The sequence below is a fragment of the Ursus americanus genome, chromosome 21 (genome assembly GCF_024610735.1).
Source record: "Ursus americanus isolate L20-20 chromosome 21, mUrsAme1.1.p, whole genome shotgun sequence".
Classification (NCBI taxonomy): Eukaryota; Metazoa; Chordata; class Mammalia; order Carnivora; family Ursidae; genus Ursus; species Ursus americanus.
In genome coordinates, this window is record NC_142147.1 from 3,388,181 (window position 1) to 3,401,688 (window position 13,508).

The 13,508-nt window shown below is 50.4% G+C and overlaps 1 protein-coding gene across 4 annotated transcripts in view; it reads right to left on the minus strand.

Annotated features, from left to right (window-relative positions):
• Positions 1-759: 759 nt before the first annotated feature.
• GSE1 (Gse1 coiled-coil protein) overlaps positions 760-13,508 on the minus strand; it is a 408,420-nt gene continuing 395,671 nt past the window's right edge. For 3 of the 4 annotated variants that reach the window (XM_045772840.2, XM_045772843.2, XM_045772839.2), the window contains 6 exons: positions 13,056-13,326; positions 11,451-11,564; positions 10,223-10,594; positions 8,296-8,568; positions 5,318-5,421; positions 760-4,597 (listed from right to left, as the gene is read on the minus strand). In XM_045772840.2, the coding sequence (XP_045628796.2) occupies positions 4,463-4,597; positions 5,318-5,421; positions 8,296-8,568; positions 10,223-10,594; positions 11,451-11,564; positions 13,056-13,326 (1,269 nt within the window). In that variant the 3' untranslated portion in view covers positions 760-4,462. The remainder of the gene's footprint in view (positions 4,598-5,317; positions 5,422-8,295; positions 8,569-10,222; positions 10,595-11,450; positions 11,565-13,055; positions 13,327-13,508) is intronic. The other variant, XM_045772842.2, reaches the window with a different exon arrangement.

Genomic DNA, 13,508 nt, shown 5'->3' on the forward strand with positions numbered 1-13,508 from the left:
ATGTTCTGGGGTGTGTGAGGCTGAAGTCCAGATATTTGGAGGGAAAGTCGGGCCCATATTACTGCTCTTGGTGGACAGAGGGGAGAGACCTAGTTGGAGGCAGTAGTGTCTCAACCAAGGGTCTATTTCTTTTCCTAGGAGCAATACTTTTCAATTGTAGTGGTTGGAATTGCTCTAGAAATGACCTTACCTTGAGCGGAGAAATGTAGAGGGAGTCCTACAAGGGATAGGACGTTTTGTAGCCAGCTAGTTCTCGACTGTAGCACCGTCAGAGCACGTTCTCCCTAGGGCTTTTCAGAGCGTACATGCACGATCACCTGAGCCTAAAGAACAGCTTCTGGTTTTTGCCCTTCAGTGTTCAAAGCCCAGACTGCCCTCCTGTTACTTGAGCACGGTTTCTCAGTTCCATATCGCTACCCAGCTGTCCCTCCAACAAACAGCTGAGGATCATTTGAACACTGAAGGGCCAGGAATGAACACCTGGTCTGTCATTTAAGGTGACTGTTCTAGAGCGTTGCTTTCAGATGACAGGACTTGCCTTTTCATCTGGGGACTCTTCTAGAATGAAACCACATGGAGGGTCAGAGTCTCGTAGATCCTAGATCTCACCCCTTAAGACCTTGTGCTCTTGAAACCTGGCTGAGGTTATTATCCAATTTGTCTTCGTATTTTACCCGTAAAGCTTGATGATTGAGCTTTTCTCCCCCACCCCGCCACTTTTTTTTTGGCCCTCTGATAACAAAGATTTTCCTCTTAACATGATTTAGGAAGATTTTATTTTTTTGGATGTTGTCAGAAATTACAGCAATATATTCATAAATACCTAATTACTACAGTCAACAAATAATATTACAATACAATTAATTCAAACAAGTACACTTAGAACAGGTTTAATTTCACAGCATCTAAACTGCCCCCAGAGTGACCAAGGCAGTCTTCCTCCCTCCCATGTACTGGTTGTACTGTTCTACCTTAAGCACAGGGTACATACAGAGTAACACAACCAATTAGCCTTCCTCAGGTCAAGGCAGAGGTCAGAGTTTCACTTAAGCGCTGGATGAAAAAGTTGGGACAAAGAGGCTACCGCAGGTACTGAGGAAGGCAGTAACTGGTTTCCTTGAAGGAGTGCAGGGATGGCTGCGAAGTGGCTAATACACACCTAAGAGTAACAGAATCGGCTTGTGCTGACCATCTCCATCTTGTGGTGGATCCTTGGAATTTTCTACTTAAAAACAGTTCACAGGGAAAGGGGGTATCTGATTTTTGAGATTTGGCAGCCTTATTGAGTGAGCTACTTGAGGAAAGAAAATGTCATTCCATGTATAATCTTGAGATTTCTTGTGTTGTAATTCTCAGCTGCTGCAAGTGTGTGTGGGCTCCTTTTAATATTCTTGGAATTTCCTTAAGGATAAAATCTATTAGAATGTTAATGCCAATTAAATGTTTAGCCTCTATTCTTTCTATAGGGAAAAACAGTCCTATCTTGGTCACTTATCTGAGATAATGGATTAGGATCCTATTTTATGTCGATTTGGCTCTAAATATGTGAAACACAACATTACCAAATGATGAGGTTATATAGTGCCAAATTTTGGGGAGAGCTCTGGGTTGTTTCTAATGATCTGATTAAATGTGGAACCACATGACTCAGCTTTGGAAGAGCACCCTCACGAGTTGAGCAAAATCCCCTTCAGGACAGATGGCAGCCCTCTCTTCCAGGTGCGGCAGGAAGACACAAGGTCGTGAGAGACGGAGGTCTTCACGAAAATACTGACAGAAGTTGCATAATCCATTCTAGAGCAAATTCGGTATACTTCCGAACTTCATCTTTTAAACTCAGTGTGAACTAAACAAAAAGCTCCAGAAGTTATGTGTGTGTCAAATTTTAAGCCCAAACTGAAGAGACTTAGGTGCTACTGTGCTGTTTCTGAATCATCTGAAAATTACTGGATGGGGAAAAAGCATTAATGGTACACTTTTGTTTTCTGAAGATGCTTTCTTACCTTTTTCTGAGTTTCTTCATGCTGCCTTACTGGTTTATATTCTGATTGTCTTATTACAGATAGGTGAGAGTGTGGGGAGGCAGAGTGATGGAAGCAGGAAGGCAGGGGAAGGTGGGGTTTTCAATCGGAGGGACAAGAGCAGTTCCTCTAGCTCAGGGACACAGCTTGTACCCATGGGCAGAGACCTCTCCCGGATGGCTGCATCCCTTTACCCCACGACCTCCCCCCATTACAGAAAACCCCAACGAGGGACTCCCCTTAGCTAGTGAAGGGCTGTGGCTTCCTGTTTCCTCTGGCCACGGCCAAGCTGACTAGCAGGGGCATCTAGCCCTTTCCTGTGATGGTGGGGGACAGGGAGTGAGCTGCTACGATGTCGCTCTCACGCTTGCTGTTTCAGACTAGAAGGAGCAAGCAGACTTTAGAGAAATTCGGTAATAGTTTTTCCCTGTTGGCAGTAGAGCTCCCTCTGAACACCTGTCCCCACTTGTGGAACATGGTGATCTCTCAATGTCTTTGCAGGGGAGGAGGCCCACAGAACAGGCCTTCGTTCTCTTCAAGTCGTTTTTGTGGAGAGGAAGGCGCTTGTTGACTGCTGATAATACTGGCGGCACTTTTTGTCTGAGTTTGCTAATAACTGGAAGATTCTTGGCAGACATACAAAGCAAACGCTGTGGGAACAGATAAAGCAACACAGTGCCATCTGCCAGCAAGCTGTTCTGCACAGCTAAGGTCTGGGGCTGAGGGCGCGGCCACTGATCGCAGTGAGTAGCCTTCCTGAAGGTCAGCCAGCCCTTCCGCTGACCCAGGGTGAAGGGGACAGCGGCCATCAAGATTCCTGCCTCCACCCTCACCCCCGGCAGACTAACCACTGGCTGCTTTGGCCTCTGGTGTGGGCCCATTCGGCAAGACATTACCTGCTTGATCTAGATTAGACACTGCCTGAATGAGCAGTAACTGGGACAAGAAGGAAACACTGCTTTGCACTGAGATGGCATTCCTAGTTTCTAGCCACTCCTGTGCTCATGACAGTAAGTTCTAGAGGAGGAGGAGTTCAGCTCAGACATTGTTTACCCTACTTTTAGGCTTTTACAAAGCTTTGCATCTAAATAAAGCTTCTAAAGTTTCTACTTTGCACCTGTTCTCAGACTGCTGTAAGACACCTTAGAATCCTATCACAGAACTCGCTCACTTCCTGACCGGTTCTTTCCACAGAGCCGCGTGCACACGCAGGTGCACACATGGCAGCTGCTTGTTCCCGCCTGGGGACGAGCCCCTCCTCAATAGCAACTGGTTCTGTTTGTTTGCTGTCCAGAGCCAGGGGGAGGGGACAGGAGGAGGTAAGAAGTAACACATGGCTTTCTACATCACTTTCCGGTGCAACTCAAAAATGAAGTGATCGCATAGGCGCCAGTGGTAAGCTCTTTTACTTTTCTTCTTCTTTAATTTTTAAAAACACTTCAATATTTTAATGTCCTGACCAGCAGCAGTACAAACACTAAAAGCAAGTTTTTTTGCCCAGAAAAACAAAAGCAAAAAAACAAACAAAACCCCCAAACAGGAAAACAAACAAACAAAAATCCCCCCAAACCACATATTAAAAATGGCAGGCTTTTTATAACAATAATTAAAGTAATAAAAACATACAAAACTTTGTTTTTTAATATATATACACAGTACAAGGCTGAAGCACCTTTGACTTTTCTCTCAAAATTTACGTTTGTATGAAAACACAGCCCACTGCAGTAACAATTTGGTGGGTGTGAGCATATGTATACATAGAGCTCTGTACATTTCCCCCACGGAGTAATAAAAAGGTACCTTCAGTTTGTTGATGCACTTTAGAGAAGAGCTTTTCCAGGGAAAAGCCTTTGGGTGAGGCTTCAGTACTGTTGCTTTGTGTGCTCCTAGGACCTGTTGCTTCAAAAATTTTGCCAAAAAGTAACAAACAAATAAGCCCTTTACCGGAAATGCACCCCACCTTCTTCCAGCTGAAGCAGGTCTCAGTCCTGGGGAGGAGCGAGGCCGACCCCACGCCACAGTGAAAGCAGACTGGGTTCTTGGGATGTGCTAACACGGCCACACCAGGAACAAAACACGCTTGGTCTGATCCAGTCTTATGCACCCAGGGGCCATAAAGGATCAAGTTTTAGTGTTGGTAAGGGAGCCTTCACTTTCAGATTCGAAAATAATGACCGGGGGAAGAATAAAACCACCTTTAAAAAGAAAGAAAGATGGGCATCCTACGTTGGTTGCTCGCTGAATGACAAAGGTGATTCAGTTGCATTGAAGTCAAGGCGAGTTCGTTCATTTGTCTGGAGCCTGGAATCCTTTGCTTCATGCATGGCACATTCTTTTTTTTTTTAAGCTTCAAACCTCCCAGTGAAAAATATTAAATATTCAAGGTAATAAAATAGATAATATTTCTATACTATAGGTTCGGCCTAGTGCAAGGGAAACCGTCACCTAGGATATCCCTTAAAGTAACCTCTAGGCCAATGCATTGCAGGCAACGCAAGGCACTTCCTTAAGTGATCCAGTTCTGCCTGGAGTCGCTCCCTCTCCGAAACAATCTTCTGTTTCTGGCTCCTCAACTCCTGGAGACAGAGATTGAGGTAAAACATTCATTTTGCAATAGGGAAATGGGTGTGATGCATGAATGCTCTGGGGGCCATGAGGAAAGGCACACCTTCTAGACTCCACGACCTCCCCTTCCCGGCACAGGATTCGGACCGTGGTCTCTGGGAGAACCAGTTCACTCCCATGGAACCAGGGTACACTGCTGGCTCAACATCACCCCTAAGATTTTAAAAATTCGCCCTATTATAAAACTGCTGCTGCTCTGAAGTGGCCAAGATCTACAGTCCCATGTCCCCACGCGGGAGGAAGCCAGGGCGTGGATACACGCGCACGGCTGACAGAGCAGTGGAGCCAGGCTCCAGGAGTAGGAGGGGTCAGCTGTGCCAGAGCTTTGCTCCTCCTGTTAAAACCCTCTTCCATCCTCAGCAAAAACTTGTAGGGGGAGATGGATACAGCTGCTGCCTCGCCCAGAGGGATATGCAAGTAACATCTCCCTTCCAGGATCAATATTCTGTAAATTAACAACACCTCCCTCCTTAGCTGAATCTTGGAGAACCAATTGGCTCCCGAATGATTACAAGTTGTAGCTTCCTCAAAGAGCAGCATTACCCCTCAAAACTCATCTGTAGGGGTGATGAACACAAACTGCAACATTAAACAAAGCATGGGGTGTTTTAAGACCCCCCCCCCAAGCTGATCTGTATTCCCTTTCGAGGGGGGTGGCACCCGAGACTCACCGCCATGCTGTGGGAGAGCTGCTCGGCCGTGAGGCTGAGGCTGTAGTGCTGGGCCTCCAGCCGTCGGCACTGCGTCTGCAGCACCTGCCGCTCCAGGTTTTGCTCTGAAAAGATAAGCAATGTTGGTAGGTTTTCTGTACACAGGGGCCAAGGGCCTAGCCAGGGCTGCCCTCTCCAGGAAGCCAGGGCTCTCCTTAGGACCACACTGCCCCCAGCCCCCTGCACTGCTCAGGGAAATCCAGCCCAGTGGCATAAAGACAAAGGACCTAGCATCAAAAGGCCATTTAAGACATGCAGATTAGGAAGTCAGTCTAAAAATACATTTTTCAAAAGAAAAGGTTTAGGTATGAAAGCTTTTAATAAGCTGCTAGAAAACAAAGGCCAGAATAAATTTGGACATTGAAAGTGTAATTTTAATTAGGAAAATATCTGCCTTCCCAAAAGATCCTGGGCCTGGTTTTAACAGGAGTGACTTCAAACTTTCAAGGATAAATCTCTGCTTTCTATGAAGTGTTTCAGGAATGAAGGCCAGGCTGGTAAGAAGCCTCTTTGTGGGCGCATTACTAGAGCTTTTCCTGCCTCAGTTGTGGAAACCTATACAGAAAACGGGGTCAGAAACTCCAAATAGTTTGGAATGCTGAGCCCTCTACCTGGAGAGTCCCGCAGTCCTGTGACAGACTTTACAGGAATGAGAAGTTTTTTTTTTTTTTTTTTGTAGTTTAATAAAAGGAGTGAAAGCCAGGAAAGGCTAGCTGACTGAGCTACAGAAGCAGGAACAACTGCAGGAGCAAAATGCAGGGCAATAGAACCCATCTCCCACCACTGAAGAACACAGACTAAAAATGTTAAAAGAACTAACAAGTTCAGCAAGGAGCAAGCAACATCAGAAAACATCAAAGGTGAAAAAAATAAGGTTGTCACCTCCCTGGGCCTAGGCACCACATGAACCGACAGTGCTGTGCCATCAACGCGGCAGCCAACGTGAACTTTTATTTCTTGCCAGTTTCATAAACCAGAGAAGAGCTCTGTTAGTGCTGTGCTCTGTTCAACAGCCCAGAGGTCCTAGGCACGCAGCAAGACAAAAAGTAAAAACTCGAAAGAACTAAATTTGATTCACAGAAAGTCTGACCACCTATCATCATGAAGGAATAAGGGAAAACAAGAACTAAAAAAATCCATGATAAATCAACTGACACCTAAAACTCAATCTAAATAAAAGGACGTTGCTTACAGCCAAAAAAACACTGCTTACGGCCAAAACCAAAAAACAACAACAAAAAAACGGGGGGGGGGGGGGCGCGTGGTAAATGGTTTAGTGCAATTTAATACCATAATCAGAGAGTATTTATAGCATTGCTATCAAAAGTATTAATTCTCCCCAAATCTGTAAATTCAGTGCAACTGTAAATTCTAACAAGAATTTTTTGGGGAACAAACAAGGTGATCATAAAATCCATGGGGGAACCCTAAGGGCCAAGAACAGTGGAGATGCCAGAGAAGCACAGATCCGAGCGTGCTCCTCAGACAGCAGAGAGCAGCAGAGCGGGTGCACCCACAGGGCGGCCCAGAGACGGCTGGGTAGAGGAGGGCGCCACAGCTCACCCTGGGCACAGGTGGGGGCGAAGATGGCACCCCATAAACTGCCAAGGTAACTGGCTGTTCAGGGGGGAAAGATGAAGTTGAATTTCTACCTTAGTCCATGCATAGAAATCAATTCTAGGCCTAACAAAAGCAGAGCCTAAAGAATTCTAGAAGAAAATGGAGAGAATCATCATGTCCTGGGGCAGGGAAGGATTCCCAACAAGGCACCAAAACCAAATCCAGATAAGATGGACACATTTCACTCTGAAAAAATGCTCTCTTGGTTCTGGATATGTATGCATTCACTAGGCAACAACATGTAAGGAGTGAGCAGTTCAAAGTAGGGTTCCTCGTGGAGGAGGGAGCAAAGTGCGGGAGCAGACAGGCTGCGTGCGGCTACACAGACATTCCTTTTTTAAGTGTTAGCTTACAATGCTTTTTCAAAGGATTTGCTATGACGAGGATATTCCATAATCAAATGGAGAAGAGGATTCACAGTCCCTGCTCAAAATGAAAACTCTCTGAATGGTAAGGCATGAGTCAGGGAGTGGTAGCCCCAACCCCGGTAGCCCCCTGCTGCAGCCAAGATGGCACGTGCGGGGTGTGGGGGAGGCCAGCGGTCAGCGCCCAGCTCACCACCTGCCCTTCCACAGACCGGGGGGCGGGGGGCCACCGAAGTCACAGCATTGCAGCCTCCAAGCTAGATGCCTCTCGAGGAAATGGAGGAGCAGAGAAAAGAGCCAGTGTGCTAGAAGCACAAGGACAGCTCTCAAGCCTTGTGACCCCCCCACCCACCGCCCCTCACCCTGAAGCACCAGGCCGGTGGGGAGAGGTGTGTGGTGGCTGCTGAGGGTGCGCTGCCCTGCACAGAGCACTACTCCAGGAGGGTGATGGAGGGTGACAGAGCCTCTGAGGGACCTACCAGCAGCCTGGAGGCACTAGAGGGGAGGCAGGCTCTGGCAGTGACGAGGCCTCACTATTTGGGGCTCAGCTAAGTTCACAAACCTTCCGTTTTCAGGACCCTTGTGTGTAGTCACAGTCTATCAGGACTGCTAGAGTATTTAGAAGCGTGATGGAAGACAGCAAGCACAGAGAGCATGTCCCAGGTTTGGGCTGTCACACTGAGTAGTGGCAGGCACTGGTACTTTTAAAATTCCTCCACTGACACTGGCCTCCGGTCCATAAACTGGGGCACCTGCAGAAGCCTGAGGAATAGTTCTTGCCATAGGCAGAGCAGCAGAGGAAAATTACCTAGTCACGCCCCAGGAATGCCGAGTGTCAGTGCCAACACTTGGAAGGGCCCCCAGGGTTGGCAGGGAGATCCCACAAGGACGGGTCAAGTAGGCTTTTACTTTCTTCCCACGGCCCTTGGCCCCCTCTCCCCTCCCTTATTGTACCTTCTATATGTTCCTGGTAAGCTTCAAAGATTGCCTCAATCCCTTGCCACTTGCGCCTAGGGGGTTCCTCCTCATCCTCCTCTCCGTCTTCCTCATCCTCCTCTGAGTCCTGGTCCATCTCCTGCGTGAGGGGGCCCTTCCTCCCAGAGGGGGCGTCTTGCCCATTATGCTGGGGCAGAGGGAGCCGGCTGGAGGACTGTAGCTCGGGAATGTTGTAGTGGATGGATGTGTCAACTTTGTGGTTCTGCTCTGCAGACAGCACGGCTACGTTCCCTGTGAAGAGAGAACAGGCTCGTCACAGGCCTGCAGGAGTCTGTGTGACTGCAGGTCTGCTGACTAGAGGGAGTACGGAGAGGTCAAACATGGCACCCAAGGGCAAGGTTGGAGAGCCATAACGACCGCAGCAGCCCTGTATGTACTCCAGTCAGTCCTAACAGGTGTGCGGTCTCAGCCACGCCAATCCCCAAGTGTCAGCGTCCTGTTCTAGGAAATGGGGCTTGAGCCTGGTCTGCAGCTGGCCCTCTGTGGATACCAGTGCCCACCCTCTCGGGAAGTGCAGGTCCTGTGGTCCCCAGGCACACCCTGTATTAGCTGTTGTTGGGACCTGTTCAGACAAGGTCAGCGCTGCCCCGTGGCATAGCCCCGCACGGGATGTCCTACCAGGTACACACTGCCTCTACTATAGTCTGGGACATGCTCAGGCAACGGACTTGTAGGGCTCATACTGGCAGGAGACGGATGGCTTTAAAATCCTGGGGAAGGGGCGCCTGGGCAGCACAGCTGGTAGAACGTTCAACTCTTGACTTCGGTTCAGGTTGGAATCTCGGCCCCAGGGATGGAGCCCTGTGTCGGGCTCTGTGCTGGGCATGGAGCAGCTTGGGATTCTTGCTCTCCCTCTCCCCTGACCCTTGCACGTGTGCTTTCTAAAATAAATGAATACATCTAAGAAAGAAAAAAACCTGAGGAAATGGTTGAGTATGACAAGACAGGAAAAATGTGTCCTAGGGCCACAGAAAAGCTCTGTGAGGTGTGTCTGGGAGGGCATGGGGTATTTACCCTGGTCATCTAGTCAAAATATTTTCTCCTTGAAAAACAGGATTCATTCAAGTAACTTCATGACAAACACCCAGTCAAGAACTCCTCCTGGTTTTTACTGCAAAAACCACCATCGTTTGTTTTTTGGTATCATTTTGTCTCTGTTGATGGCGGCGTTAACTTACCTGGGAGAGGCTGACAGTGTCAGAGCTGCATGTCTAAGATCTTACCCATGCAGCTTCTGTAGCTTGCAGTAATAAACACGTTTAAAATGGCTTTGGCCTAATACCCCAATTACTCTCTTCTGGCGACTGGAGCGTATGACAATTTTATACTCAGTAGTTACTTCACCTCTGGGGATTCTCTCCCCTCCAGTCAGTCAGTTTCAACCTCTGATTCAGTGAGAATGAGCTGTAGTGACCCCTGTTCTCCCACCTTCACGGACTCCCACCAAAATGTCCAAAGGGAGTGGATCTGGGGCTTGAGTATTATCCAGAGTGCTCTCTGAGGTTGTTGGAACAGACACCTGCTGGTCTGGTTATCAAAGAGCAGGGAGATTTCCAGGTGAGTGTGTATGGGAATGCTAGAAAATCTACAAGCTACAGAAGGAACAGGCTCTCTGGACCCCTCACCTGGCCTTACGAAAAGGAAGGGCTTCTAACTCAACTCAGATGACATCACTTGCCACCTTTTCTTGAAGTGTGGTCGGTAGACCAGTGGCAGCAGCATCACCCGGGCACCTGCTAGCAACGGAGAATTCTCGGTTCCATCTCAGGTACCTGTGCACACTGAAGTTGAAGGGCAGGCCCCTGGCTGCAGCTGAGCGCTCCAGGAACATTAGCCAGCTGCTCCAGTGACATGGGAGCAGGACAGGGACAGGCAGCCTCATTACCTTTATGCTTCTGCAGGGCCTTCTGGGTGGACTGCAGCACAGACTCATGGAACTGATGTGCAAACTCCTCCGCCATGAAGGGCTCCCACGGCTTGCTCTTCCCGTTGATGCTGTGGGACAGTGGCACAGGAATGTCCTTGGGCGCAGGGCCCCGGATGTAATGAAGCATGCTTAGGCTCTTCTTGCCCCCGGGGGCCTCGCTCAGCCTAGCCTTCTCGCCGCTGGCAGGAGCTGGCTCCTGGACCCGCGACAGCTCCTGGGGCCGGAGCTGCTCCAGTCGCCCCGGCTCCGTGCCCTTTGCGACGTCAGACAGGGAAGCAGCAACACCCACAGGCTTCTCCGTATCCAGAGAGGCTGGCTGCGTGGCTGGTTCTTTTAGAGACAGAAAGCGAGCAAAATGTTAAGAGCGGCAAGTGAATGGGCGGACCCTGACCTCTAGAGCTTACATTTAATAAAGACCTAGAGCAAAGGACCAAGACTCAGGGGGCCATTTAATTAAAAGTCAGTGAGCGCGTGTGGTTGGAAGGTGGGGTTGTGTTCAGCAGCAAGTCCATCCTTGAAAGGCGCCTCAGGAAGGCATCTGGAAAGAAAGAGAATCTGACAGAAGAAGCAAGTTGCTTCAGGTCACGCAAAAGGTAGATGTTACGTGGCCCAACCCGCTAAGAAAGACCATGTTAAGATTTGAGAACAGGAGGGCTGGACCATAAAGATTTCCTGCTCCACTCAGCAGCGCAGGGAGGTTTAATCGAGGCCGAGAGAGACGGAGGGAGGGAGAGATAGGGGGAGAGAGGAGGTGTGAAAGCAGGTGTCAGAGAGGCCTGCAGGGCAGAACAAGGAAGGCGGAGATGCCGGAAAAGAGTGCCAACTCGGGGCCGACAGGAGCATCAGAGCCGAAGCAGAAGGTGCCGGAATCGGGGCACGGGACTTCCGAGGTCCGAACGGATGGCAGCTGTGACTACACTGACCGACTGCAGACAGCCCTGCGGAAGCCGGGACCTTCCCCACCGGCTCCCAGCCCCGACTTCCCACGCCTGCTGGGTCCCGAGGACAGCTTTCCTAACTGTGCAGGGAGCTTGTGTGAGAGAGATGGAGAGCAAAATGCAACTGTTTCCAGGAGGAAAGATTCGTGATGAAGAAGACCTTGAGGGGTCGCCTCTGACCTCGGACAGCCCTCGGGACAGTCCCAGGCAGCAGAGGAAGGGGCTGTCCTTCCCGCCCTGGGCCTTACCGCTCAGGGAGACAGCAGGACTGTCCCTCGGAGAGTTCCTGAGCGGGTCTGCCACTGCTGCGGACAGTGCCTTCTGCTTCACGGCACGGAGCATTTCAACCAGTTTCTCTTTGTCTATGAGAAAAGCAGCCTGAGGTTAACACCACCGTGGCACACGCTGAGAGGGCAGGGGAGCAGGCTTGTAGCCCAGGCCGCAACTGGCAGGTCCAAGTCCTTTAAACCAAGAACAACAAAGCAAGCACCAAGGGGACAGGCTGTGTTTAAAGGAAGAAACCTTCATTTTAGAGTGAGCCCAGATTCCGCTCAGCTTTCACTACAGAGTGTTCTAGACCCATTCCAAAAATAACCGTGTGTACGACAAAATAACGGGTTCTATGATCTTCGGAGGTGATTTCCGACGCCGTGTTCTTATTTAAAAGACTCACAAGCACAAAAGGTCCCAACACAAAGAAGCAACCCCGGAGATCCACACAGCAGCTCAGGAAGCACAGGCTGCTTCCAGGCGCGTTCTCCTCCTCTACAGCGCCGGGCACGCGAGCACAAGCCCCAGGATGGTTGCCATCTACCGAAACGGGACCAGACCCCCGTGACGCCTGCCACTGCCGTTTCTGTGGCCGTGGCACTTGTTACTGACTGGCTTCCTCTAGCAATTCAGTCAGGCAAAAAGATGCTTGTTACAGATAAGACTGTGGCTGCTCCCAGGGACCGGTGCTGGTGATCAACACATCATTGGCCCTGACAATGCACGGGTTCCACTTCACTGGTGAAAGGCAAAACGCCAACTGCTACACTCCACTAACGAGCTAAGCAGAAGCAAGTCCGTGGCCAGTAAGTGCTTCTGCTTTCATCTGAATTCCTTCGAGAGAGAAGTGACCACCTAGGTGTCAGCAAGCTGGACTCGGAAGTGTGCAAATGAGCGCACCCAGACAGGCCAAGTTCGCACCTGAACTCACATCCTGGCGCTATGCAAGTGTGTGGGGCAGGCCAAAGAAGGGAATACCAGAACGTGTTCAGACCGCACCACTCCTTCTGCACTATGGACTCCAGCCCAGAGAGGCGGCCCCAACATGGCCCCGGGTGGCTGGATGGACCTGGAAGCACCTTCCAGGGCAAGCTGTCCCATCACAGCATGTGCTGGCTCTGCCTGGCCGCCCCGGGCCTCCTGCCGTCGTAACACAAAGCACCGTGGGCCACGTCGGCGCCCACCAAGAGGAAACAGCCGCTACCACAGGAAGGTGCAATGCAACCCGGCACCGGGGGGAGGGGGTTGCCCTACTTGCCGCCCCAGGTGCTAGGAGGTCTGACAAGTGACAAGAGCAGCTGACAAAAGTGGGCTTTACAAAGAAAACAGAGGCCACTGATGAGATAAGAGAAATGTGCTCCAAGGAGGGGGATTTGTGTTTGGGGTGGAGTGAAAGTCGATGCCAGAGAGACACCGGGGCAGGCCTGTGAGAGCAAAGCGGCCACCTCCTTGGGGGCCAGAGGGAGCTGAGACAGCCCCAGGACGAAGTGGTTTCAGATCCCACCAGGAGCCCTGGGCCTGCTTTTCCAGAAGCTCGTGGCCACAGAGTGGCCCCACCCTGTGAGGCCCACAGCAGGCCATACCTTTCCTCTTCTCGGCACTGATGTGAGTCAGGTTGAAGATGGTCAGGAACTTCTTCTTCTCCTCGAAGTTGGGGCTGTTGTTCATCTCGTCGGGACTATAGCGGGTGGACAGTGCGAGTCTCGGTGAAGGCGTCTGCCGCTTGCTCTGAACCGTCGGGGGCGACGGGCTTCTCTCCCTCAGCATCCGCCGCCGCTTCCTCCGCTTCTGGGTCAGCAATTCCTCCTTCTGCTGTTGGGTGGTCAAGCCAAAAAGTTGCAAAAACTCTAGCTTCTAGATTGGGAAAGAAAACAAATGAGTTTGAAACCACTGGCAGTGGCATGCTTCCACTGTCTCAGGGGCCCCTCCGGGAGTCCATGCAACCCATGTGCCGTGGCCAACTCTACGCCGGGCCACAGAGGAGCAGGGCCCGGACAGTGAGCACACCCAGACACCTGCAGTCCGCGGGAATGTGG